Source organism: Cornus florida, unplaced genomic scaffold, assembly GCF_030987335.1.
Source record: "Cornus florida cultivar Cherokee Brave unplaced genomic scaffold, ASM3098733v1 CherokeeBrave_3.0.0_Hap2_Chr01, whole genome shotgun sequence".
NCBI lineage: Eukaryota > Viridiplantae > Streptophyta > Magnoliopsida > Cornales > Cornaceae > Cornus > Cornus florida.
The window spans coordinates 111,450,790-111,476,636 of record NW_026775571.1 but is presented as its reverse complement, the minus strand read 5'-3'; the positions used below and the strand labels follow the sequence as shown (position 1 = coordinate 111,476,636).

At 32.5% G+C, this 25,847-nt stretch overlaps 1 protein-coding gene across 1 annotated transcript; it reads right to left on the bottom strand.

Annotated features, from left to right (window-relative positions):
• Positions 1-11,547: 11,547 nt before the first annotated feature.
• Positions 11,548-12,366, bottom strand: LOC132280821 (stemmadenine O-acetyltransferase-like). The gene has a single exon (XM_059782578.1). It carries the CDS (start codon positions 12,364-12,366, stop codon positions 11,548-11,550), a length of 819 nt encoding a protein of 272 aa, XP_059638561.1.
• Positions 12,367-25,847: the final 13,481 nt, after the last annotated feature.

Sequence of the window (25,847 nt, the reverse complement as noted above, 5' to 3'; positions counted from 1 at the left end):
ACCCCTAATAATATCCTAACTGACATAACTGAATCGAAAAAAAATAATAAGTTACTAATGAAGAAGAGTCCTACGTAGAGTCGGAAGAATGAATGGCTGTCTCTGCTCGGCACGAACAATCTCTAAGACTGGAACTGACGAACACCTGAAAAATAATGGTGGGTCAGGCCCACATACAAGTTCTAATCTACTACATCCCAAACAGAGACCCGATACACGTACACATCCTAATTAATTCAACAATAACTAAATAGTCCATATATAGATATATACACACACTAAAGGAACCTCACTAGACTATAGAGTTGTCTCAACCTGAATAGTAGGCAACATGCAAAATGCACATATAGTGGGCATGAGTACCTAGACCTACCAGGGTACACAACTACGCTATATCTAGCTACACATCCCTGGCAATATACGCACCCTAACCACTGATCCTGAGACTCAAGCTCATATCATGGTGTATAATTATATATTTAAAATTCGTCCTATCCAACCATCAAAAATAAACTATCCAATTATTATTTCAATACTATGTCATCCAACTATTCCGTTGACCTGACACGAATAAGTAGGACTTAACACTATAGTTAATCCGTTCCCTTATTAAAAATAGGTAAGACTTAACTCGTAAGTTAATCCGTCCCTAATATGCCCCCATCCCATAATGGTGCATTAATCTATACCATAATCAAATAAAAGTTTCCAATCCAGGGACAATATAAATGTTATTTACATCTAACAATCCAAATAAATATGATATAAATCATATACACATCCTTTGCATTTACTTGAGCAAAAATATCAATTCTAAGTAGCATGCATTTAATTTACATCACAAGAAATTAACATACATCTCAATTAAATTGTACATCTCCATGTTCTGATTAAATTAATTTAAATCTAAACAATTGATTAAAATAATGTAATCCAACAATATTTAATTAATTAATTATTTTTTTTTTAAAAAAGTTTAATCAAATTCCATACTTAGCATGTAAACTTAAATCATGCATTCCAACTCTTAATGAATCTATTTAAATTAAATAAATATTTAAATTTAGATTCATCAATCAAAAATAACAATTATCAATTTAATATCCTAGCATTAATCAAAATAATATTTAAAAAATATTAATGCATAACTAATTATTATTACTATTGTTTTTTTTTTTTATGTACACAAGATTATTCCTACCAACTGTGTATGCTTTAGGAAGAAACTAAATTTAAATTACAAATTTAACTATATAATGCATTCTTAAAGCCTCGTTCGGCGTGCACCTTTTCCACTGAAAAGTTAGTTTTGAATTCATCACACACCTTATTCCTAAAATTGATTCGTGGAAACAAAGTTGTCTCGTTCAGCATGCCTATACATATACATACAATCTTCTGATTTCCCTCACAATAATGGATTCATGTTTAAATCCCAGCATTGAATAAAACACTCCCAGATTTCGTACATGGTCATAAATGGGTTTATGCTAATTTGGTTCATGTTAATCCTACAAGTCATTCCTCGTTCCACGCACATGAAGAAAAATACAATTATGATTTCACAAAAAAATATAAAACTGTTTCAGACTAACACCCCATAATATATATTACAACTCATGAGTAGAACACATAATATAATATAACTCATGCAAATTTAATTTATTAAAATATGAAATTTAATACAAACCCATTATTAAAACAGATGAACTGAAATTTCCACATAAATTCATATAATTAGATTCAATTAATTTATTTAAAGAACCTAGAATTAATCTAGCATGCATAAGGTATGAATCAAAGGAGAAGAGAAGAATTAAAACTTGCCTTTAGGGATTAGATAAAAAACCCTAACCTCCTTCTTCCTTTTCTCTTCCTTCCTCTTCCTTCTTTCTCTCTCTAAAATATAGTACGTAATATATTTTCTAACCTCTTTCACAACCCTATAATTATATATTTATAGTCAAATAAAATAACACTAATCCTTTTCCCAATCCAAGCCAAACTAATAATAAAAATAAAATAAAATCTAAATACTAAAAAGGTAACTAAAATATATGGTACGTATAATCTATGTGTAATCCTTTTTATATGTAATATATAAATATATATGACTTTCCTTATATATATATATATTTATTTATTTATTAAATATACATATACATGGGTAATTATCCGTACCCATTAAACCCCTTATCCAAGTAGTCCATGGAGCCCAATTAGTTGGTCCATTACTACTATCCATATCCAATTCCCTAAAAATATTAAAATAAAAATAAAATAAAACAGTTAAATTCCTAAATAAATACACATCATCACACACAATTTCATTTAAACAATTAAATCAATTAACACATTTAACAAATAATTAAATCAATTAAACAAGTAACAATTAGCCAAGAAATCAACTAAATAATTAAATGCAATTAAAATAATTTTTTTAAAAAATACCGAGACTATTCTTTTAAAATCAGGGGTATTACACACATATTCTTCAAACCCATTACATTAGCACAGTGAGGAAACCAACAACAAAAAAAAAAGGCAAAAAAAATAAAAAAAAAAAAAAAATGAGTTTCCGCCTTGCAACTGTGCTCACTGGACAAACCATCATTCCCTCTACACCAGCCCCCTTGCTCGCCGGCCCATGCCGCCATCTCCATAGCCGAACCTAGCCACCGTCGGGCTGCCCACTGCTGCTCATCCATTTTTCACACACACACACACACACATACACACATATATCTATATATATACACGGTGTCTGCGATGCCAAGATTGTGAATGAGGTTTGGAAAATACACGGCGGCTGTGTCTAAGAATATGTTAAGCGGGTCTGTGAATGAGGGTTGGAAAATACCTATCCTTCTCTCTTTACTCTTACCACCGTCTCCATCATCAAAGCTGAGCCTACCGCTCACAGCCGAGCTTCTCCTTGCCCACCGGTGCCTTCAGAATATACCCATCCTTTTCTCTTTACTCTTTGTAAAACTCAATCTAAGCTTTCCACAGCTGTCGCCCACTGCTCTCCACAACTCGTCTGCCGTCACTGCCGCTGCATCACCGAGCCCTCCCTTGCTCGCCGATCGCCGATTCCACCGGCCAAGCTTTCCACAGCCGAGCCCATCTCACAATCAAAACACCATGAATATTTTTTTGAGGAGAGCTCGACCCCAACGAACCAAATTGCAAAACCCAGACGAGTTCGATTCCAAATTGCAACTTGCAAGTCCCCTGTTCCAAATTACAAATTGCAACTTGCAAGTTCCCTGCTCGATTCCATCGGCCGAGCTCTCCATAACCAGACGAGTCACTGTTTATTGTCCTTTTTAGTTTTTTTTATAAAATTTTGTATTTTTATATATTTTATAAAATTGTTGACTAAGGATATTTTAGTCAAGTTTGGTTTTAAATGTGCCAGAGGGACTTGATTGCACCAAATTGAAACTTGGGGGATGTTTTTTGCACGAAAATGGTGTGATTTGCACTATAAGCATAGTTGATGGGTGTTTTTTGCACTTGATCCTATAATATATGTGTGTGTATGCGTGTGGAAATATACGTAAGTCTTTGATAGATCATACTGGGGGACAATTAAAGCTCTTAGTTAGTCGGTCCAAAGCACATCCATCTTGACTAAGTAATAGAATATGTGTGTGTATATATATATATGTATATATATATATATAGGGTAAAATGTAAAAAAAAATCTCTGAACTATGGGAAAAACTGCAACTAACCCCCTAAATTACTAAAAATGAAGAAACCTCCCGAACTATACAAAAAAAGTTGCAGATCACCCCTTCCCGCCGTCCAAAAATGAGCACGTGAGATTCACATGACAGAGAAACTGAATTTTTTGGACAATAATGCCCTTCCATATATGAAAATACCAAATTATCCTATAACTACCAACCATCACCACCGTCTGTGACCACCACCACCACCGTTAAACCCAATCAAACAAGTACAACTGCCACCACCATCACCCACCATCACCAACCATGGCCCAACTTTCTCTCCTAAAATCGCACACTGTGAAACCCAATCAATACCCCCACAAACCCACTGCCACCACCCCACTTCCGCCACTACCATTACTACCACCTCACACATATAATACATACACACACATATATCCTCTGGTGCCACTGCCGGTGTATCGTGCTTGATCGAAGATGAATTGGACAGTTATACACATAGACATATATATATATATACACGTGTATGTATATATATACACCACCACCAAAACCAACACCAGTGAGTACGTCAGCCCAAGAGACGGTGGCGCCTGCCGGTGAGTACGTCGGCCCAAGAGACGGTGGAGGGGCAGGCGCAGGAGACGACGACAGCAAGATCCCGGCAACGACGACGATGATTTGGGTTTTGAGTTGCCACTGAGTTACGACTCGCTCGGTAACTCCTCCCGACCCAGTAGATCTAATGCGTTGACTATGCATCGTCCGCCGCTTTACCTCCCCCTCCTCCACCACCATAATCGACGCCGCCTCGCTAACGTGAGCCAGGACTTGCTCCAGATTATTGCGGAGAGAGTTGGTTGTGGATCTAACGAGTTACGATTGCTGTGAATGATTTGGGTTTGAATATATTCGTCTTTTTCCTTCATTTTCTTCACAATTCCTTCTCCAATCGCCGAAATCAACAGCGTCTCTCTTGAATCTCCAATCTGATTTTCTTGTTCAGTCACCAAAAGAGTTCAAAATCAGAAAATAATGACGATTTGGGTTTCGAGATGTGATCGATCTCGAAGTCCACCACCAAAGCCCGAATCTCCCTCTCAACATTCTTGGCGACAATTTGGGTTTCACATATCTTTCTATGCAACTCCAATTCCCAATCTCCCTCTCAACATTCTCTCACTATATATGTGTATGTATATTTGGCTTCCCCAAATCAAGCGCCGCAGTCCATGGGTGAGTTGTCTTCACTGTTAATTTGATCATCAGTGTTGGTGCTGGAGACAGAGACCAATGTAAAACAGAACAGGGAGAACCTTATCTCTTGGGCTGAAAAAAGAAATGAAAAAAAAAATATTATCTCTTGGGTGAGTTGTCATAAGGGCAAATTAGACTTTTTATTTTTTCGGTAAGGGTAAATTAGACTTTTTATTTTTCCGGTTAAGTCAGTGGCCGTATTGGACTAAAATGCAACCAATTCATAGTTCAAGGAAATTTTTTGTAATTCAGGGAATTAGTTGTAATTTGTTCATAGTTCAGGGAGAGGTTTTTTGCATTTTATCTATCTATATATATATATATATATATATAAATAAGTATATGATGGACTCACTGTTATATTATTTGAAGTGATTAAAGTAGGTTTTTACGATGTCAACAAAGGACAGACACGCCAATCACCTAACCAGTGGGCATCCATAATTTTAATGCGTTCAAAAATTGCGCTCATTGAATAACTATCAAATCCATTTATTTATGCTCTCTATTATTAATTAAATGTTGACTTATACAGCTCAATGGTGGTTGTATCAATTTATGAATTGTGATGCAGATGTATTTTGTAGACCATTTCAAACGGTCCAGACCTTTAAGGTACCACAGACTCCAACAATATCTTTCTTATTAAATGTCTGATTCCTCTAATCTAAGCCACTAAGCCATGTGGTTATAACTCATAAGTAACCTTTTGTTGACGTGTAACTAACTAACTAACTAATAACAACAACAACAACAACAACAACAACAACAACACAACAATTAAATAAATAAACAAAAGATTTGTTTTTTAAGAAATAAAAAATTGATAAAGATATTTGTTTCATAATGTTAGTCAAAATATGAGCTGCACGTCTTACTCTTTTGACCCATTCAATAATTTTAAGTTTTAGATAATTGGATAAACATTCATTTCTTATTATTCATATCAGAGTCAGACTCAATTTGTAATTGACATTATCGGTAGCATAATTTTTTTGACTATTTTTATTTCCATCGTTTTGAATTATTCAACCCATTCCCTCTAATCTTACTCAAAAAGCAGGGACACAATACGTCTAATCAATTGGGATTGCAAATATTCTGAATCTCAATTCAATCAAAACTTTCAACGTACCCTAATTTGCAATTTCAATAACAAATATTTTCCTACGACAAAACGCTATCGGCAAAACTCTATTCAGATTTCAAACTCAACAATAGAGAAATTCTAATTTACTGGGCATTTCAATTCTTGAAAACTAGAATTGTTGGAAAACAATTGAAATCAAAATAATTAACAAGCCAATCTTGGACCACCATCACTTTTATTCAGTTTTTATTTATTCTTTTAATTAAAGGATAGAGCAATCTCTAACAATTGCTCTACCAACGTCTAGAACTTAATATCTGACACAAAATTAATTGTGACTTGACGGTGGATCTTAATACTTTGAGGGAGTGGTATTATTTCTAACACAAAATTAGTATTTTTGGTGGGGAGGTAAAAGAGAAAATAGTATTCTTAGATGGTTTGGCATGTGTTTTGTTTTAAACGTTTTGTTTTTGGTTGATGATTATAATTTAATTATCCGTGGATAGGGAAAGATAGGCTCTACAGACTAAGATAAGGACTACGACTAAGATAAGGGTTACAGATTACGATAAGAATTGCTGAATACAATAAGGATTAGGCCAACAGATTATGATAAGGATTAAGGATGACGTGGATGCTATGTAACATCTGACCCAAGTCCTATAAATAGGGAGGGCTAATCGAAGTTTGAGGGTAGGCAAAAAACCCTAACTCAATATCTTGATTTCTCCAGAGAGATTATCATTCACACTGACTTGTTCGTCGGAGCCTACTCCACCGGTAACACACCGGTGTTTGTAGGATCACTTTTTCTTCTCTTTATTCAGGAAGTCAGATCAGATCCGGGGTGCGCAGAATTCATCTTCAACATTGGTTAAAATAGAAACAGTATTTTTGTTGGAGGAGTATTTTGGAAAAAAATTGGAAGGATGTTTGGGAACGATGTTTTAGGTGTTTTGTTTTTAGCCCGTGTTGCATTATTGTCATGATTTTGAGCTATGAGCAGTTGTTAAAATAAGAAAAAATAACTTTTTGATATTTTCGTTTTAGGCCACTATTCAAAAAGTGTTTTAGCATTGTATAAAATAAAATAAAATCACACCAAATATATTTTTATTGACAAAATCAATACTATAGCAACTCAAAAACAAAAATAACATAAACAAACACATACCAAATGAGGCTAGTGTTGTCAATCAAAATATCCTTCAAGACTTCGGACTAGATTGTGTTTCTATAATGGCCACCCTATGATTCTAGTTTCCAATATCCCATTTTCAAGACTTCGGACTAGATTGTGTTTCTATAATGGCTACCCTGCGATTCTAGTTTCCAATATCCCATTTCAATTTCATCATCACCTGTCCTCTTCAATCCATAAATAATTTTGTATTTGAAAGCATTGAAATGACAGGTTAAAATTAAAATTCGCAAAAAATTAAGTTTAAAATTTAAATTAAATTTTATTCAATTTTTAAAATTTAAGATACCAATTTGGTGTTAATATAATCAAATTAATTATAACAAAAACAATAGTTAGTTCTTAGATGCGTTTTTGTATCCCAAAACATTATCTTAATTGATCAAATATGAAAGATATTAAAAATGATAAGTGTAATAAGGGGAGTTTATCCTATATCGAATCCGAATGAAAAATGAAAGGAGTATAAATGGATGGGTATGCAACATTATCCAATAATTTAAACTTTTGAGTAAATGGGGAAGCGTTGGTATCAGAGTACTTAATCTTTGGTCCGTTGTCACGCCAAGCGCCCTGCTCAGAGGGCGTCAGGTCTACAACTCGGGTAAGAGGACGTTACAAGTTCGGGTGGGGGAGAATGTAACAAGGGGGAGTTTGTCTCACATCGGATCCAAATGAAATGTGAAAGGGGTATAAATGGGTGGGTATGTAACACTACCCAATAACTTAAACTTTTTAAGTAAATGGGTAAACGCTCACCCGTTACACTTGGTATCAGAGCCAAACTTATTTGTCACGCCTAACGCTCAGCCCGTTACGATTGTGAATAAGAATGTTTGAACTATTGAAACAAATTATCTCCTAAATTGTCAAATAAATATGACAAGAGTACAGGGTGAAGTGCAAAAAACACCTTCATTGTTTCATTAGTGTGCATTTAATACCCCATGTGTTCAAATCTTACCCCTATAATTTCAAATGTTTGCAAATAAGGAATTCTAACCCCCCAAAATTGACATATGCGGTCATGTGACCAAAAAATGATCTTTAATACCAATAATGCCATTTTAAAGTACCCAAACTATCCTTTACTCATTTTACCTCATTTCTTTATATAATATATATAATAGTACCCTTATTTAATTAACTTTCTTTCTATAAATACTCTAACTATTTTTATTATTCTCTGCATAACTGATCTCTCTCTATTTTTTCCCTCTCTAAGGGCACTTTGTCTCTATATAATTTCTCTTTCAATATATTTTTTTTCTTTTCATAAGCTGTAAGAAGCTATGAAGTATATACACTATTTGGACTAAGGAAAGATCAGTCCTTTAATTTTACAATCAATTGGTACTTCATTAATTGATAAAATTACAAATTCCAATTAACAAACAATTAGAACTCTATATTTGAAAGCAAATACTTGTCTGAACAGAATTTTGAAAGCAAATACTTGTCTGAGAACTTTGACCAATTATTTGTTAAGCTTACATTTTCTGATACTGAACAAAATCGGGAGGAAAAGAAAAGAAAACAAATCAAAACTTCAAAATCTTACAAGAATATGGGATTGAAAATTTTTGGTTACTCCAAATTGAATATATGTGACCCAAATTATATTTTCTCAGCAATCCAATAAAGCCACAAAGAGAACAAATCCTAATTCAACAGTGGGAAGAAAGAGAGGGAGTTTTAGAGCAACTCCAATGGAGTCTCTAAAAATTGGCTCTCCAAATTTGTCACGTTAGCATTTTCAAAAGCCACATCAGCGTTTTAGAGTCTCAAAATTTTAGCTGTTGCACGTACTCCAATGGTGCATTTTTACTCTCCAAAAATATTAAATTATTTAATCAATATGTATGAAATATTGTAAGCAAGACAATATCTAATATCACTTGATTTATTAATTTTTAGAGGTGAATACAAAGACACAACTTTTAAAATAAAAAATATCATATTTTAAAGAAATCAAAAAAAATTGTTTGGTTAGTCAATATAACCATTAAGGCACAGTTTGGGTCAGCCAAACAGTGCCTTAAACGGCTATAATGTCAATAGGAATATTGAAAATTTTGAGAAGGAAAAAAAATAACTTTTTGTCCAAATTTTTTTAAAAAAAATTTTGCCCCAAAAAAAACCTTTAGGGCAAACAGTGCCTTAACGGATCTTTGATTCCATTATGTTGAAGAAAAAAAAAGGAAAAAAAAGAAGAAGAGAGAGGCCAAAATAACCCAAAACCTGATTTTTGGGTCTAATTTCAGCCAAACACACCCTTATTCTGGGCTAAGTTACCGTAAATTGAGCCACAATTAGAAAATATATATATACATATATATATATATAGACGGACTCACAATCTATAACAGTGTTGCCAGAAATGGCGACCCATTTCCCAATCCAAATGACGTGGCCCCAATTTTGACGATCCACAATGGAACAGATTGGGTCGCCAAAATGAGTCCTTAAAAGGCTCCCATTGGAGCTGCTCTTCGAGAAAGAAAGAGACTTTTTTATTTTTATTTTTTTGTACAAGAGGACTTGCAACCTTGTTTGTCTCTGTCTTGAAGATTTGACCGTGTCTCATTCGGCACTTCATGATCGTGTCTCACTCGTTACTTATTGACCGTGTCTTACTCGGCGGCGGACTTCAAGGCTTAGGCTTCTGGAGACTGTAGCTCTGGTAGCAGGAAGCGTTCTCCGGCGGCAGGTGATCTGTTCTTTGGCAACTGGGATCACGTAAGTTCCCAACAGAAGGTGGAGTACCAGTCGCGATGATTGATGATGTGGCGGTCAAAGTCAAGGAAGGCGACGAGGAGAACGGCGAGGCTGAGAGTTCAACAAAAGGCGGATTGAATGAAAACTAGCGGGGAAGTTTGAAAATCCTTCACCATGAACACTAACGAGTTACGAGAAGAGAGAAATTCACCGCAAAAAAATTAGAGGAGAGAGAGATAAGATTTCAGTGCTTCATTATCCAAAACGACGCCGTTTACGGTTATGTCTATTTGGGTAATTGCAACCTCTAGCAATTTTTTAATATTATTATATAAAAAATATTGAGGAATATTTTCGTTTATTAATCTGTTTCTTTGATAAAAAGTAATTATTGGCACAATTTTGAAATTACGGGATAGCTTTTGGAAGGATTTTTTGCACGTTTTAAATCTGAGGTGGGTTAGATAGCATTAATTAATTGAAAGGATAAGGATTTAGCCGAACCAGCTGCGAATTAATTGGAAAGCAGGGCAGGGCATGCAGTAGTGTGACACCTTGGCATAACCACCAATTAAGTGAGCTAATTAAGTAAATGGTAGGTCTGATATTTTATTGAGAAACAAAAAGGTTGATATATATAGTTGTTACGTAATTACTCCCCAACTAAAAGGTGAAGACTCAAGACGTCTCGTCCCTTCCTTTCATTACACTATGAAAATAACGTTTTTGAAGTATACTTTTCGGGCAAACCATCGTTTTAAACAAAGTAAAAAAAAAACATTGTTCAGATAAGCATCACATTGTTATGTAGCCATGAGATGTAAGAACCATATAGAAAATGAAAATCGAGATCCATTTTCATCATCATTCAACACCCAAAGCATTGTAATATATAGTAATACGTAGTACATGCATGATGCATACAACAATGAAAGAAATTAATTACAGGAGGAAATATTGAATCAAACAGACAAATGGACATGGACATCATACATATATATCCTTATTAGAATATCTAATATCTTGGAAGGATAATACATTATACAGCGATCCTCACTAGAATACCGAGGAAACAAATGAGAGTAGGTCTAGGTCTCGTTCGAAGATAGCCATGTCTTTTTCCAACAGGTTCACCGATGCCTAAATTCCATCCCCTTCTTTAGTGCTCATCAAAGTACGCACATTTTTGTATGGAACAATTGGAGTGCACACCCATGTAGGCTTTCCCCACCCAAAATCAACCTCATAAAATGGAAATCTACTCCAACTACTGAACCCTAAGAACTCTATTTCACCCTTTATGGTTCGTTCACGTTCCTTATTGTTTGAATCCACAAAACCATCATCCATTATTATCTTTCTCACGTACTCGCCATTGATTTCCCTCACAGCATTCCCTATCAAATTCACCAAGCCACCAAAATCTTTGTCGCCATCTACCGTTGTTGGTGCCATTGCAGTTTGCCAAAGATTTCCAAAGAAGTGATTCGGCAATGGTGGTACCATCCTCTCCCGCAAGTTGACTGAATGAATTGCAACACACATCTTCCCCGGTTTGGATTTTGATCGTATTGCGGTCATGAAAGTTTTCCAAAGTAGTGCTGAAACCACCTGAACGCGGGTTGGGGGGTACGGTACTTTTGTACCTCCTCACAACACACACCAACACAAGATTGTGATGATGATGTTGCATGTTGTTTGAGGGCAATGATGTTAAATTTGTCGAACACAAACCTTTTGGTCACGATTTTCTCATTCCCTGACGTCAATGTCTGATCAGCTGTCTGGAGCTTGAATCCTGGCATATCTTTGGGTGGGAATAGCAATGCTGCGTCGAAAATGGGATATTGTTGTTTCTGATCATCAGCTTCACTAGTACTAGTACTAGTGCTGGCTCTGAACATAGCTGCCCAAGCGTTTACAAATGTAACCAAAGAAGTTCCATCCGCGATCCGGTGTGAAACACACACGCTGATTGCCACTCCTCCACATTCAAATATATTGAATTTAACACCTACAGGTGCTAATTCGCTACGTCCAGTCACATTAGTACCATATGGATCAAATGGTAGCAACTGGTTCAACAACTCGGAAGTCAGTTTCTTCATAGCTTCACAGAGCTTGCAGTCCACCCGGGCTTCAGCATACTCCACCCCCTCATCGTTGCAATCAACTGAGAAATCTTCCCGAATTGTGCTGGCCAACGGGTAATAGCGACTCAAGCATTCTCCTAGAGGCTTCTTGAGATCATCATAGTCTTCATAGAAGAGTATGATGGGGACATAAATTTGGATTGAAAGTTGGTCTAATAAAGAAAGTCTATGGTTTCTGAGGTGTTGGGGTGTTGGAGATGATGGTTTGATTGTCTCCCTGGAGAGAACTTCAATATTCTTCATCTTTAAAGTATTTGAATGTGATGAGTACGTTGTGCTTATGCTGTCCTTTGACAGTACTAGTAATGAATGTGTGCTTATATAGCTGATCGTGATAACAACTACTTTCATAAAATAAGGCATCAATTTGTAATTAATATTCTTACAAGTAAACTACTACCATGCAGAATCAATGTGGTACTGTTCCCCACAGGAGGGGATCGTGGTTGTAACCATAGTGGTCATGGACATTCAGCATGATATAAATATATATAGAGAGAGAGAGAATGAGAGACATACACTTAATTTTAAATATTAAATGATGCATGAATATCATTTAATTTGATCTGATCGGATTTGTTAGGTTTATAGCTTTAAATTTATTGATTTTGTGCGAGTGAGATTTCATGTAATCCCACTTGCATGTAATTTATGAATATCGGATTTAATTAAGGAAGAGAAGCTCCTGGTTAGGCCTTCAAGCAAATATGATGTGGGTTCCAACCACCAAGAAATGCCCTGTACCTCGATCAACGACTCGTGTCATCGTTTTCAAGAAATGTGTGAAAACCCAAATTCAAATGATCAGTTGTTTTTTCTACAAAGTACAAAGTGAGTTCTGATTAACAAATTAAGCCACCATATTGCCCCTAATATTAAGCATTCTGCCTCTTTGACCTGGGGAGAATACAAGTTTAGTATTATTTTGAAGGCTTAATCATATTTACCTTTACCTAGATTGTCGAAACCTCTCTAATAATTTAAAAAATGCAACACTCAGTCTTTGATCCAAATGTGTTAAATGATTATTATATTCATTATAATTTTGTTAATTTAATATTTGAACAAAATAACATTTTCAAACTTTTACAGTAGTAGGATTTTAAGTAAAATTTAAGAATGACATTAAAAAAATTAGAGTGTTACTCAGATCTAAACTAGAGGAGAAGCCAATATTATATTTTAGACAATTTATAAGCGTTCGAAATCTTTTTGAAAGCTATTTGGGAATTCTAATACTCATCAGTTCAGCAATCATGTACTGTTGTAAATATCATGAGGTTTACACTGCACTTTGGGCCTCTACTAAGCTGGCCCAATTATTTGCATCCTTAAATCCAAGGAATAGGTGGGCACAAAATGGTAGAAAGCCCAAACTAATCCCAAACCCTACTTCTAGGTTGGTTTGAATGACCAATACCTTGTGAATAAGAGAACTAGAAAGAAAAAGAATGGCTAATTTCACAAAACTCTTTGAAATCTTTATTTATCAATAACCACCATGAATAAAAAAATAAAAAAATGATATAGGGTTCAAATTTCCCAAACAAAAAAGAAATAAAAAAAATAAGATAAACTTAATATAGTGGAAATTTTTTTTGAAAAGAAAGCAAGAAAGTGGGTTTTATTTTATTATTATTATTTTTTTAAAATACGTGTATCGGTCCCACAATACACGTATCATTTAAATTATGAATACGGTTTGAAAGTGAGATCTCAAAAATTTATCTTCCAAATCCCTATTAACTAGCCTTTTGATTTCCTACCAATACAATTATATCCTTTGAGGCAAAAACTCACGTTAATTTATTTATTTATTTATTATTATTATTATTATTTTAACTAGACAAACAAAAGTACGTTACTTGCATAGTACATGACAGACAAGACAAGATTACGTTATCAGTATTAACCACAAGAAAAAACCAAACCCACTAAAACATGGAAAGGCGTCCTACCGACGCACCCTAACAACCATGATTGCAATATATAACAGGTTGGCCTAAGGCGAACCTCTTGAAATATATAGACCATTGTGGTCCCAACATAATAATAAATTAATAATTAATGTCACTTTTTTTTTTTTTTTGGCAAATTGTCAGAAACGACAAATTTGTGGCTGCAAAAGATTCTATCGAAGACAAATTCTAATAACTCATTCTATAAAATGGCGGAACAAACCAGGGACCCATTCATTTACTTTGATAGGTCATGCACTAACTCTACAAGTGAAATAGATATTGAAATAGAGAAGTAAATTCTTGGCAATGAAAGCTTTAATTTTTAATTTGATTGCTAAAATTAGGTTTGATTCCATATTCAATATTTCAGTTCTTTCTGTAACAACAAAATTAATATAGTGGGTAGCATAATGAATATTATTATAATTCATGATTATTTTGTCAAATTCAAATCTAAAATGAAAAATGGATGGAGCGTAGTTGTATGGGAAAAAAACAATGGCTTGAAAGCCTTGATAAATTATAAAACGAACCCCGCGATTTTTAACGGCAAACAGGCCCATATTATAGTCGCACAACCTAATTAAACCACTTAGAGAAATTTCAATTTATTAGGCATTTCGATTCTTGAAAATTAAAGTTATTGAAAAATAATTAAAATCTAAGTAATATACAAGCCAATCTCGACCACCATCAATTTTATTCAGTTTTCATTTATTGTTTTAACTAAAAGATAGAACAACCTCTAACAGATTCTTTACCAACGCCTAGGACTTAATTTCTAACACAAAATTAATAGTGACTTGACACATGGATCATAATGTTTAAGAGAGTGATATTATTTCTCTCTAAAAATTTTACCAACACCCTCTTTTAAATTTTCATGACCCTATGAAAAAATTTAGTTGAAAATTTGAATTAAAATGTTTTCAATTTAAAAAATAGGAAGTGCCGATTACAAATAATGTAATCAAATCAATTATTACAATAACAATGGTTAGTTCTTAGGTGCATTTTTTGTACCCAAAAACAGCTACCTCTTATAATTAACAGAAATTAAAGGAATTAAAAATGAGAGAGATATTTTTAAAAAAATGATTTTAAACTTTTGTGAAAAGTTCATCTTCATAATGTAAAAATTTGAATAATAGTAGTTCTAAGTATAAATGAGATGACTAGATCTTAGATATATAACTAACAACCCTAAAGCTTTTTAATACTTCTAAGAAAGAAAAAAATATCTAAATCATGCATCAATACTTGACTCTTTTTTTTTTTTTTTTCCTTCTTAAATGAAAAGAAGCAAAACAGAAATCCAATGTTGTTGTTGTCACACAAGTCAAATGAAGAAAACGAAAGAGTAAATTGACATACAAAATATATCCATCCAAGATGGACGAAGTCCAAGTGTTACTTTATTATTCTCATTTATATAAATTACTTGGAAAATTTTAGAATTCGGTATTTGAACGCAATGCAGGTTGAAATGTTGAACGTCCACTTTCAACATTTAGTTTTGGCGGCTTCCTCAAGTTATAAAAGAAAGTGTAAATGTTTTGACTCTGCTCACTCACTCTTTCGTAGAAATACTGGGTAATTATCCAGTCCCACATTGATGTCTCTTAGTCGATTGTTGATTTTCAAATAACATAGCTTTATATATATTTATATTGGTTAAGTAAATACTTTGCACATATTTTCACAAATTATCCACAATGAGATTCCCTCTGTTATTAGGCACCGTATGCGAAAAAAAAAAAAAAAAAAAAAAAAAAAAAAGGATCTCTCAAAATTTTTTTAGTGCTGCTATATATGACAATACTTTTGACAATCTCAAAATATGAGAGGTCTTTTGAGAGCTCATTAAATTGTATTATTTTCATTCACCTGTTATATTTTGACTTTAAGAGACCCTTTGAGAGGGTATTGGAGATGCTCTTATGGGAAAAACAATAGCTTAAAGGAACTCCCGCGATTTTAAACTCCACACAAACCTATAGCCTAACTTACCATGGACTTCTGATTGGGCTATAATCGACAGTATAGTGGCCTAACTTAATAAAACCATACCGGATCAATAACCCAGATTATCCATGGACATCTAATTGAGCTGTAATCGACAGTATAGTGGCCCATCTTAATAAAACCAACCCGGATCAAATAGCCAGGATTACCCATGCACATCTGATAAGCCTGTAACTTACAGTATTGTGGCCCAGCCTTATAAAACCAGCCCGGATCAAATAGCCCAGATTATCAGGTGGAAAATCACCTCTAGTGAAATAGTGCAAACATTTGCTCCATTTTTGTGAATGAATAGTACTTACCATAGTGAGTAAAAAATTATATTTGTTTTATACAGAATTTTTGTATATATATATACACCGTTCAAATATACTCTTTGTTCCTCCTTTATTTCTTCTTCCCTCCCTTCTTTATTTCAGCAACTCATGTGAAATAAAATTGAAATCCCGCCACCCAGCCCTTCTTCTCTCCCAAAATATCAATCAACCCAGTTTAGAATTTGATTTCTTTCCAAATAGATTTTGACTTCTTTCCAAATAGAAGTAAGGAGTAGGCTTTATTTTGAAATAGAATAAGCGATTCTATTTCCCAATTGAAAGTCAGATCAGACTTCTCCAAATCAAAGTAAGAGGTACGATTTCTTTGTTTCTGTCATTCTTATGGAAATAAGAGGATTTTCTTGAAAATAAAATCTGAAAATTATACATGTATCCCAAATTATCCTTATTTGCTACATCACAACAATTTTCCAACATTTTCGTAACATATATCCCAACGTATTTGTAAAGTGGTGCATCATAATATTTTTCTAAAGTACATCCCAACATTTTTATACAAACATCCCAACTTATTTGTAAAGTGCATTCCAACATTTTTCTAAGGTGAATCTCAACATTTTTCTTAATGTGAATCTCAACATTTTTTTAAGGTGGTGTACCATTTAGAATGGTACTATTTCCTTCTTCTTCGTCGCCTTAGACCGTCTTTCTTCACTTCTTCTTCTTCGCCTCATCGTCGTTCTGGTGCATCCCAACATTTTGCTACGGTGAATCCCAACATTTTCCTAAAGTGCATCGCAACTTATCCCAACTTTTCCAACCTAGCTTCAGACCTTCTTCCCTTCTTCTTCATCTTCATTTATTCGAAAATCAAACCCTAACCTTCAGACCTTTCTTCTTCCCTTCTTCTTTACCTCAGACATTCCTTTTTCCCTTCTTCTTTACCTCAGACATTCCTTTTTCCCTTCTTCTTCTTCGCCTTAGACCTTCGATCTTCACTCTTTCTTCTTCGCTTCAGACTACCGTTCTTCACTCTTTCTTCTTCGCCTCAACGCAGTTCTTCACTTCTTCTTTTTCGCCTCAAACGCCATTGGTACTATTTCCTTCTTCCTTTTTAGAGAGAGAAAGGAAGACAGTCGTAGCTTTTAGAGAGAGAAAATGTATTTTAGAAATAATATTTAAAGTTTAAATATATTTGAAATGCAATATTTAAACTTTAAAGGGGTGGTAAAAAATTAGTTACTCAATTTTTTTAATTGATGTAACACATTCTGAGCCACTTATTTCAAATGGAACAAATGATTGCACTGTGCAATTGGAGGTGATCCTGACCCATATTATCCATGGACTTTTGATTGCCTTGTAATTTACAGTATGGTGGCCCAACCTAATAAAACCTTTCCCGAAACAGATAACCCATTACCTGTTGTTCACTTTTTGTAACTGACATTATTGTATATGCAGCAAAGTTTTCTGTACTATTTTTTTATTTCCATTGTTTAAAAAATCCCTTATTTTTTCAATCCCCCTCTATATTACTCAAAAATTCTAATCTCAATTCAATTAAAACTTTTCAAATTATCTTAATATGTAATTTCAATGTCAAATATATTTCTATCTAACAAAATATTATCACCCATCGATACTCTGTTCAGGGTTCTAAACTCAATAATAGCAATAGAGAAATTTCAATTTAATTAGGCATTTCGATTCTTGAAAATTAAAGTTATTGGAAAATAATTGAAATCTAAGTAATATACAAAGCTAGGACTTAATTTCTAACACAAAATTAATAGTGACTTGACACATGAATCATAATGTTTAAGGTACAAGACTCCTACTTCTCAAAGATAGATTAGGAGTTCAAATCTCATTGGAGGCAGTGTGTGTGAATCCCAACTAAGAATATATATTTTCTTTGCAACTCATTACAATTCACTATAATTATTGGGTGCAAAAATCATTTTCCATTTTCTTTTAGGAGAAATATATATATATATATATATATATATATATATATATATATATATATTTCTCCTAAAAGAAAATGGAAAATGATTTTTGCACCCAATAATTATAGTGAATTGCAATGAGTTACAAAGAAAATTGTGTATTCTTAGCGTTGTCAATCAGATTAGATTGTGTTTCTATAATGGTTTGATTTCTAACTTTAAAATTTTTACCAAGACCCTCTTCTAAATTTTCATGACCCTATAAAAAAAATTAGTTTAAAATTTGAATTAATTTTTTTTCAATTTAAAAAATCGGAGGTGCCGATTACAAATAATGAAATCAAATCAACTATTACAATAACAATGGTTAGTTCTTAGATGCATTTTTTGTATCCCAAAACAGTCACCTTTTATAATTAACTGATATTAAAGGAATTAAAAATGAGAGAGATATTTTAAAAAATATGATTTTGAACTTTTGTGAAAAATTCATCTTCATAATGTAAAAATTGAATAATAGTAGTTCTAAGCATAAATGAGATTTCGAGATCTTAGATATATAACTAACAACCCTAAATCTTTTAAATACTTCTAAGAAAGAAAAAAAATCTAAATCATGCATAAATGCTTGACATTTTTTTTTTCCCTCTTAAATGTGAAAAGAAAGAAAAGTGAAATACAATGCTGTTGTTGTCACACAAAGTCAAATGAAGAAAACGAAAGAGTAAATTGACATACAAAATATATCCATCCAAGATGGACGAAGTCCAACTGTTCCTTTATTATTCTCATTCATATAAATTACTTGGAAAGTTTTAGATTCCTGTATTTGAACGCAATGCAATTTTCAACATACAGTTTTGGCTGCTTCCTCAAGTTAAAAAAGACCGTTTAAATATATGGTGTGCATGTTTTGACTATGCTCGCTCACTCTCTCGTATAAATACTCCCTAGTTTACATCTAGTCTCACACTATTGTCTCTTAATCGATTATTGACTCTTAGTAATTATAACACAGCTTTATATGTATATATATATATTGATTAAGAAATTTTTTTTTTTTTTTAATTGATATTCATACACACTTATATTTTGTAACAAAATATAATTTTCTGGCACCAATAAGTGCTTATACTGACATAGGTTTCACATGAATTTAATATGGTTGATACTCAATAACCATGTCAAACTACTATATATATATATATATATATATATATATATAATGTCTTGGGCCCAATTAGTCGCACCAGAAATACTTGCTGCACCAAACAACAGAAGCACTAAATGCTCTCTCGTAGCTTATTCTCACTTACCAGTAACATATACCAAATCCCCAATTAAAAAACCACATAAGCCAACTTCGCAAACTAGCAAGATATATGCATATATATATAATATATGTGTGGTACGTGTGGAAATATGCATAAGTCTAGTTTTGATAGATCACACTGGAGGACAATTGAAGCTCTTAGTCAGTTCATAGCACATCCATCTTGACTAAGTACTAGAATATGTGTGTGTGTGTGTGTGTGAGAGAGAGAGAGAGAGAGAGAGAGAGAGAGAGATGGACTCACTGTTATATTAGTTGAAGTGATTAAAATTCCTTTTTACGATGTCAACAAAGACAGACAGACACGCCAATCACCTAACTAGTGGGCAAACATAATTTTAATGCGTTCAAAAATTGCGGTCATTGAATAATTATCAAATCCATTTATTTATGCTCTATATTATTAAATGTTGACTTATACCGCTCAATGGTTGTTGCATCAATTTATGAATAGTGATGCAGATGTATTTTGTAATGTATTTTGTAGACCCACGATTGAGACCTTTAAGGTACCATACACTCCAACAATATCTTTCCTACTGAATGTCTGATGCCTCTAATCTAAACCACTGGGCCATGTGGTTCTATAACTCATGGGTAACCTCTTGTTGACCTTTAAGTAAAAATAAATAAATAAAAGATTTGTTTTTCATAAAAAAAAAAATTTGATAAAGATACTTCTTTCATAATGTGGGTCGAAATATGGGTTTCACACTTACTCTTTCAATCTATTACTGAGCATGGTAATTGTTACAAGTATGTATAAATAGGTGAATATATAATATTATTCAATAATTTAAGTTTTTGAATAAATAGGTAAGCGTTCACCGGTTACAATTGATATCAGAGTCAGATCAATCTCTAATCCGGTGTCACGCCAAGCGTCTGGCTCGGAAGGGATCCAATTCTGGTCCCCGGATAGACAGGGTGGCCAAACTGCAACGAGAGCATTGCCTGGATTCGGATAGGAAAGAATGTTACAAGTGAGACTTGTCTTACATCGAATTTAAATGGAATTAAAATGTGTATAAATGGATAAATATATAGTATTACCTAATAGCGATCCAAGTAAAATTTTAAAATAATATTTCATTCGTTCAATTAAAAAATTAACTATTAAGTGCCCATCAGCGAAATTACAAACGTTTCCCTTGAGTTATAACAAAAAAATCATAATTAAAGTTAATATTTTGTAATGAAAGTTCTTTATATTAGATTCTCCATGTCTCCCATGTTTCAAAATACAAAAAAATTTGTCAATCCACTCCACTTTTGAACTAAAATAATACTCCATATTAATATAAATTGAAGGCAAAATAGTAAAATTACTCCCTCTAAACCTCATCAAGTCTAACTTTTTAATAGAAAGAGGAAGCTCACTATACATATGGGGAGCAAGAACTATATATGAAGATATCTCCCCTATCACATGATGAGTAATTGTTTCTTATTAATAAGGCAACTAGTGTATGTTTAATTAGAAAAATGTTATCAACAGAATTCTCACATAATAACATCATTAAATCTCTATTTATTCATAATTTGATTGAGACAATTTTTAAGATTTGTAAAAGGTGAAATAAACATTTTTAATAAATCTCAATCCAACCATGAGAGAACTTTTCCATACTTGTTTAATTATTAAATTAGGGAAATAATGAGTATTATTTCCTATTAACAATGCAAATGGTGAGTACTTTATGGTTTCAGTTGCTTGATTTGTACCAAAATTTCTAAGCGGACATTTGGAGGGTAAGTAATCCCTTATCATTCAGGTTCTTGTCTAATATTTCCTTTGTTTTAAAAAGAATGTTTGTTTTGGGGAGCAGAAATTTTTAAAGAAATATGTGGATCATATATTGTCTTCCTACAAAATTACTAACTTGCCATTTAAGTTTTGAATATTCAAATTTAAAATTTTAAACTTCAAAGACATATATGAAAAGATGTAAAATATATTGTTTGAAAAAGGAAAGTGGACATTTATTTTGAGACCGCCCAAAAAAGAAATATGAACATTTTTTTTGGAACAGAGACAGTAATACTTTCGAGATTCAAGTTCCTATAAGGGTAAAGTGAGTATGCTAGTATTTTTGACATACAAGTACCGTAGACAAATATAGTTAAGTGATGTCAATTCATGAATTAGGTGGCACTCCATATAGTTCACATGGAATAATAGATATTAGGTATGTCATGCACACCATGTCATTAATATACCTATCCAATCAAATATGTCATCTAATTAATCAAATATGTTCTCATTATCAGTAATTTTGCAAGTAAATGTCCAATTTTTTTAAAAATATAGTGGATTGTGTACAATGCACGCACAATATCTAGTTGAAGGTGAAAACATAGAAAAACATAGAATCATTACAAGATTACATATCATAGAGGGCGGGCTGTACCATCATCATAAATCAATTTGCAACCTCTACGGCACTGCAACTGACCTGTCAAATAAAGGCTGTTATGCTTTCTTTATCAAAATCCCTAAAGAATTACCAAACAAATAAATAAGAAGATCCCATTAGAGCATAGGGGTTCAAATATCCTTGTGCTTTGTTAAATTATGTATATTGCTTAATTTATAGGTCTTGTTCTTCTTCAAAACCTTATATATTTCCTTCATATTTATTATTCTTCGACTTCTCTCATGTATGGCCAATTTTGCTTAAATTTCATTCCAATGAAAACGACTTCTTTTTCACCAACTCAAATGTATGTTGAAAATAAGAATGTCAAAAGATGAAACAAATAAAAAAAATTAAAATCTTCATTCATGTGGTTAGTGAGTATCACCTTTACAATATCAATTTCTCATCTTCGATTTCAGAGGAGGAGACTTGGCATATAATAGGAGAAAATGAAAAAAAAATAAAGAATTCATGCAGTCAACATCATTTATATAATTATATGGGGTAAAAGGCAAGGATGACAATGATGAAATTTCAAAGGAAAAGAAGTTTGATGTAAATGAAATCATAAAACATTTTTTAAAAATTTAAAGGAAAAAAAAAAATCAAATTTAGTTTTCGAATACTGTTTCAAAATTTTTTCTATATAATTCAAGATACTTGTTCTCAGAAAAGTTAACCAAGTACACTATTACTTTTTAAAATTAATTAATTTGAAGATAAATAATTATTGTTATAATAATGGATAAAAACATTTTGGAAATTCTATTCCATCAAACATTTATCCTCCAAATGGTTTCTTTTTTTTGCATTTTTTTTCCCCATATACCTAAATTATAAGGGATCCCTTCTCTCTTTGTTGCTTGACATTTCTTCTAATCCATATTTTATTGAAGAAGGATTAATTAGTTATTATTCTAAATTGTTAGACTAAAGGAAATAGAAAAAATAGTTTAAAATTATATAAGCATGTGCAAATCAATTTCATGCCACTAAACTTCAAGGGATAATTATTTGTTTTGTTTTTTCTTCTTCTTTTCCCTCCCCCGGATGAGTGGATAATAATTTTGTTAATTTTAAAGCTCAAGGGTGCAAAGATGAATCCACCTATAAACTTCCAGGGTGAAAATGCAATTTACTTAAATCTGAATAAATTTACATATTTATTAAGTTTTAACATGAAATTTTTAAAAACAATTAAAAAAATAGTTGATTATAATGCTTAAGAACTCATTCCTTCTCAACAATTTAGGAGAAAGGAGAAGACAAAATAAGAGGTGGGTAAATCTAATATCATGGTGGTGTGTGTGTGCGCGTATATGTGTATATATACACACACACACACAAACATTATGGCTTGGGTTTATATAAAACAGGACATGTTTTACAAGATGAAAATGACAATTTTTTCCTTGGGTTGTTGTAAATCATTGTTTCCAAAGTCCGTAATCATACTGAAAAGGGAATTTAATCCCAAATTTGATCACCATATTAAGAAAAAAAAAATTACAATAAAAGGTGGGAAAGAAAATTGATTTATTAGTCCGTTTAACTTTTGACCATATAAGACAATTAAAATTAGTAGTTGCTAGAGCAGCTTGTTCTATGAGATAGTTTTCGTTAAGTGGCTGCCGTCTTACTTGACTTGATGATTATTTCCATTCTTATCTTCTGTAATGACCTAAGCAATACATATAGATATATATACACGCATATTTATTATACACTATATGATGTAACCTTCATCACACCACCACTGAAAATGATATTTTTCTGACAATTTATGGTCCATGAAGATGGAAAATGAGAGGTTGTACACAAACGAGGTGAATGTTGTTATTGGTTTTCCCAAGGCTGAAGTGAAAGCATGAAAGAGAGAAAATTTGCCAACCTAATTTTATCTTTTTGTGCTTATAGTTCGCACTAGCCAAAGGTTTACGTAGTGCCACTTTTTTAATAAATTTGGAGCACTGTTTAATTTTTATTTTTTTTTCTAATTTTATATTTATTAATGAATTAAATTTTCTCTTATTTTAAATTTTAGGCACCATTCAATACCCCAAACACAACATTAAAAGGATTTGGAATTCGAAAATTGAATAATATGTTTTTCATTATTTCATGGGTCTTAGACACTCCTAAGATTTACTTTTTGAGCAAATAATATTCTTCTTTTTTACATTGGGTATATAACTCTTTCAAGAATTTAAAAATATTGTAAAAAAGTATTTTTCGATTGTTACCGTTAAAAATGCATAGTTAAAAAATCGTGTGCCTGACACATGACTGATTAAATTTAATAAATACCAAAATTATCATTTATTGATTCCTAAAATGCCCTTCCCTTTTGTATATAAATCTCAAAAATAAAGGATATAATAGTAATTTTACATTAACTCAATTTTTATTTTTTAAATTGTAGAAATGATATTTTAATATTTTATCACCCTATTAACGGTGAATTGACGAAAAGTCCTTATTTACCCCTACAATACATACTATATATCAAAATTATATATGAACCATATACATACTACTGGAGTCGAACCTTGTTTCGTTTACAGTGACTCAGGTCTAGCTAGTTGAAAACTAATCAAATGTTACAATTTGAAGCATTTATTATACATTATTTCTATGTGGTGGAGTCGAAATTGTGAATAAGGATGTTAAAACTGTTCGAAACAAATTATCCGTCAAATAAATATGACGAGTTTTAAATATGAAAATAAACCCTTGGAGGTGCGTTTGATAGCATTAATTAATTATAATTAAGGATATGGATGTAACCGAACTACCGGCGAATTAATTGGAAAGCAGGGCAGGACAAGCAGAAGTGTGACACCCTAGCATAGCCACCAATTAAATGAGCTAATTAAGTATTATATGGTAGGTGTGATATTTTATTAAGAATCAAAACGTAGATATATATGTATATATATATAGTTGTAAGTCATTACTCCCCCAACTAATTTGTCGGTGATTTTTGTGTGTAGTCCTGCAATAGGGAAAATAGCAGTAGTTTGATCAGCTGAAAACCACACAAATGTACCAATAATAGGAAAAGGATTTTGTATACATACACACACATATGACACACACTTGATCAAATATACATATAATACCATTAAGCATTAGTTATGTTCTCTACTTGTAAAGAAAAGCTTGAGTGCATGTCTCCTAAGGCAATATTATGGGCGTGTTATGGGTGCCCACGAGTTTGGTTAAACTTTGATAGAAAATAATATTATAATAATAATAAATTTTTTTTTTTATTTTTTTATATATTTTTCCTTTTATTTATTTTAAAAAAATACAAATTTTTAAAAGTAATTCACCATATCACACACCACACACGTATAATTTATCCGTCTCACATACATCAGTCAATTCTCAAAAAAAGAAAATAATAATAATAATAAAAAGTTAAAAAATCATGTACACGGAATTGATGTGATTCATGCACTGTGTGAAAAATGTTTGAAGTTGGTGTTGTGGGTTAAAGGTCAAGACGTCTTTTTCTTTCATGACATGATGAGAAGTCTAAGAAACGATCTAGTCAAGTATGGCATCCTTTTTTTTAATAGTATATTTCACAATCCCTTCGTTTCACTCGCAAAAACACTGTGGAAAAAAGTAGAAAAATATTGCAAGAAATGTTGACCTCATTAAATTATCATTTTCTTTTCTTTGAAATCCAAAATTAATGATTCAACTAAATTGCTTAACATAGTTTTTTAGCGATGGATCCACATGCT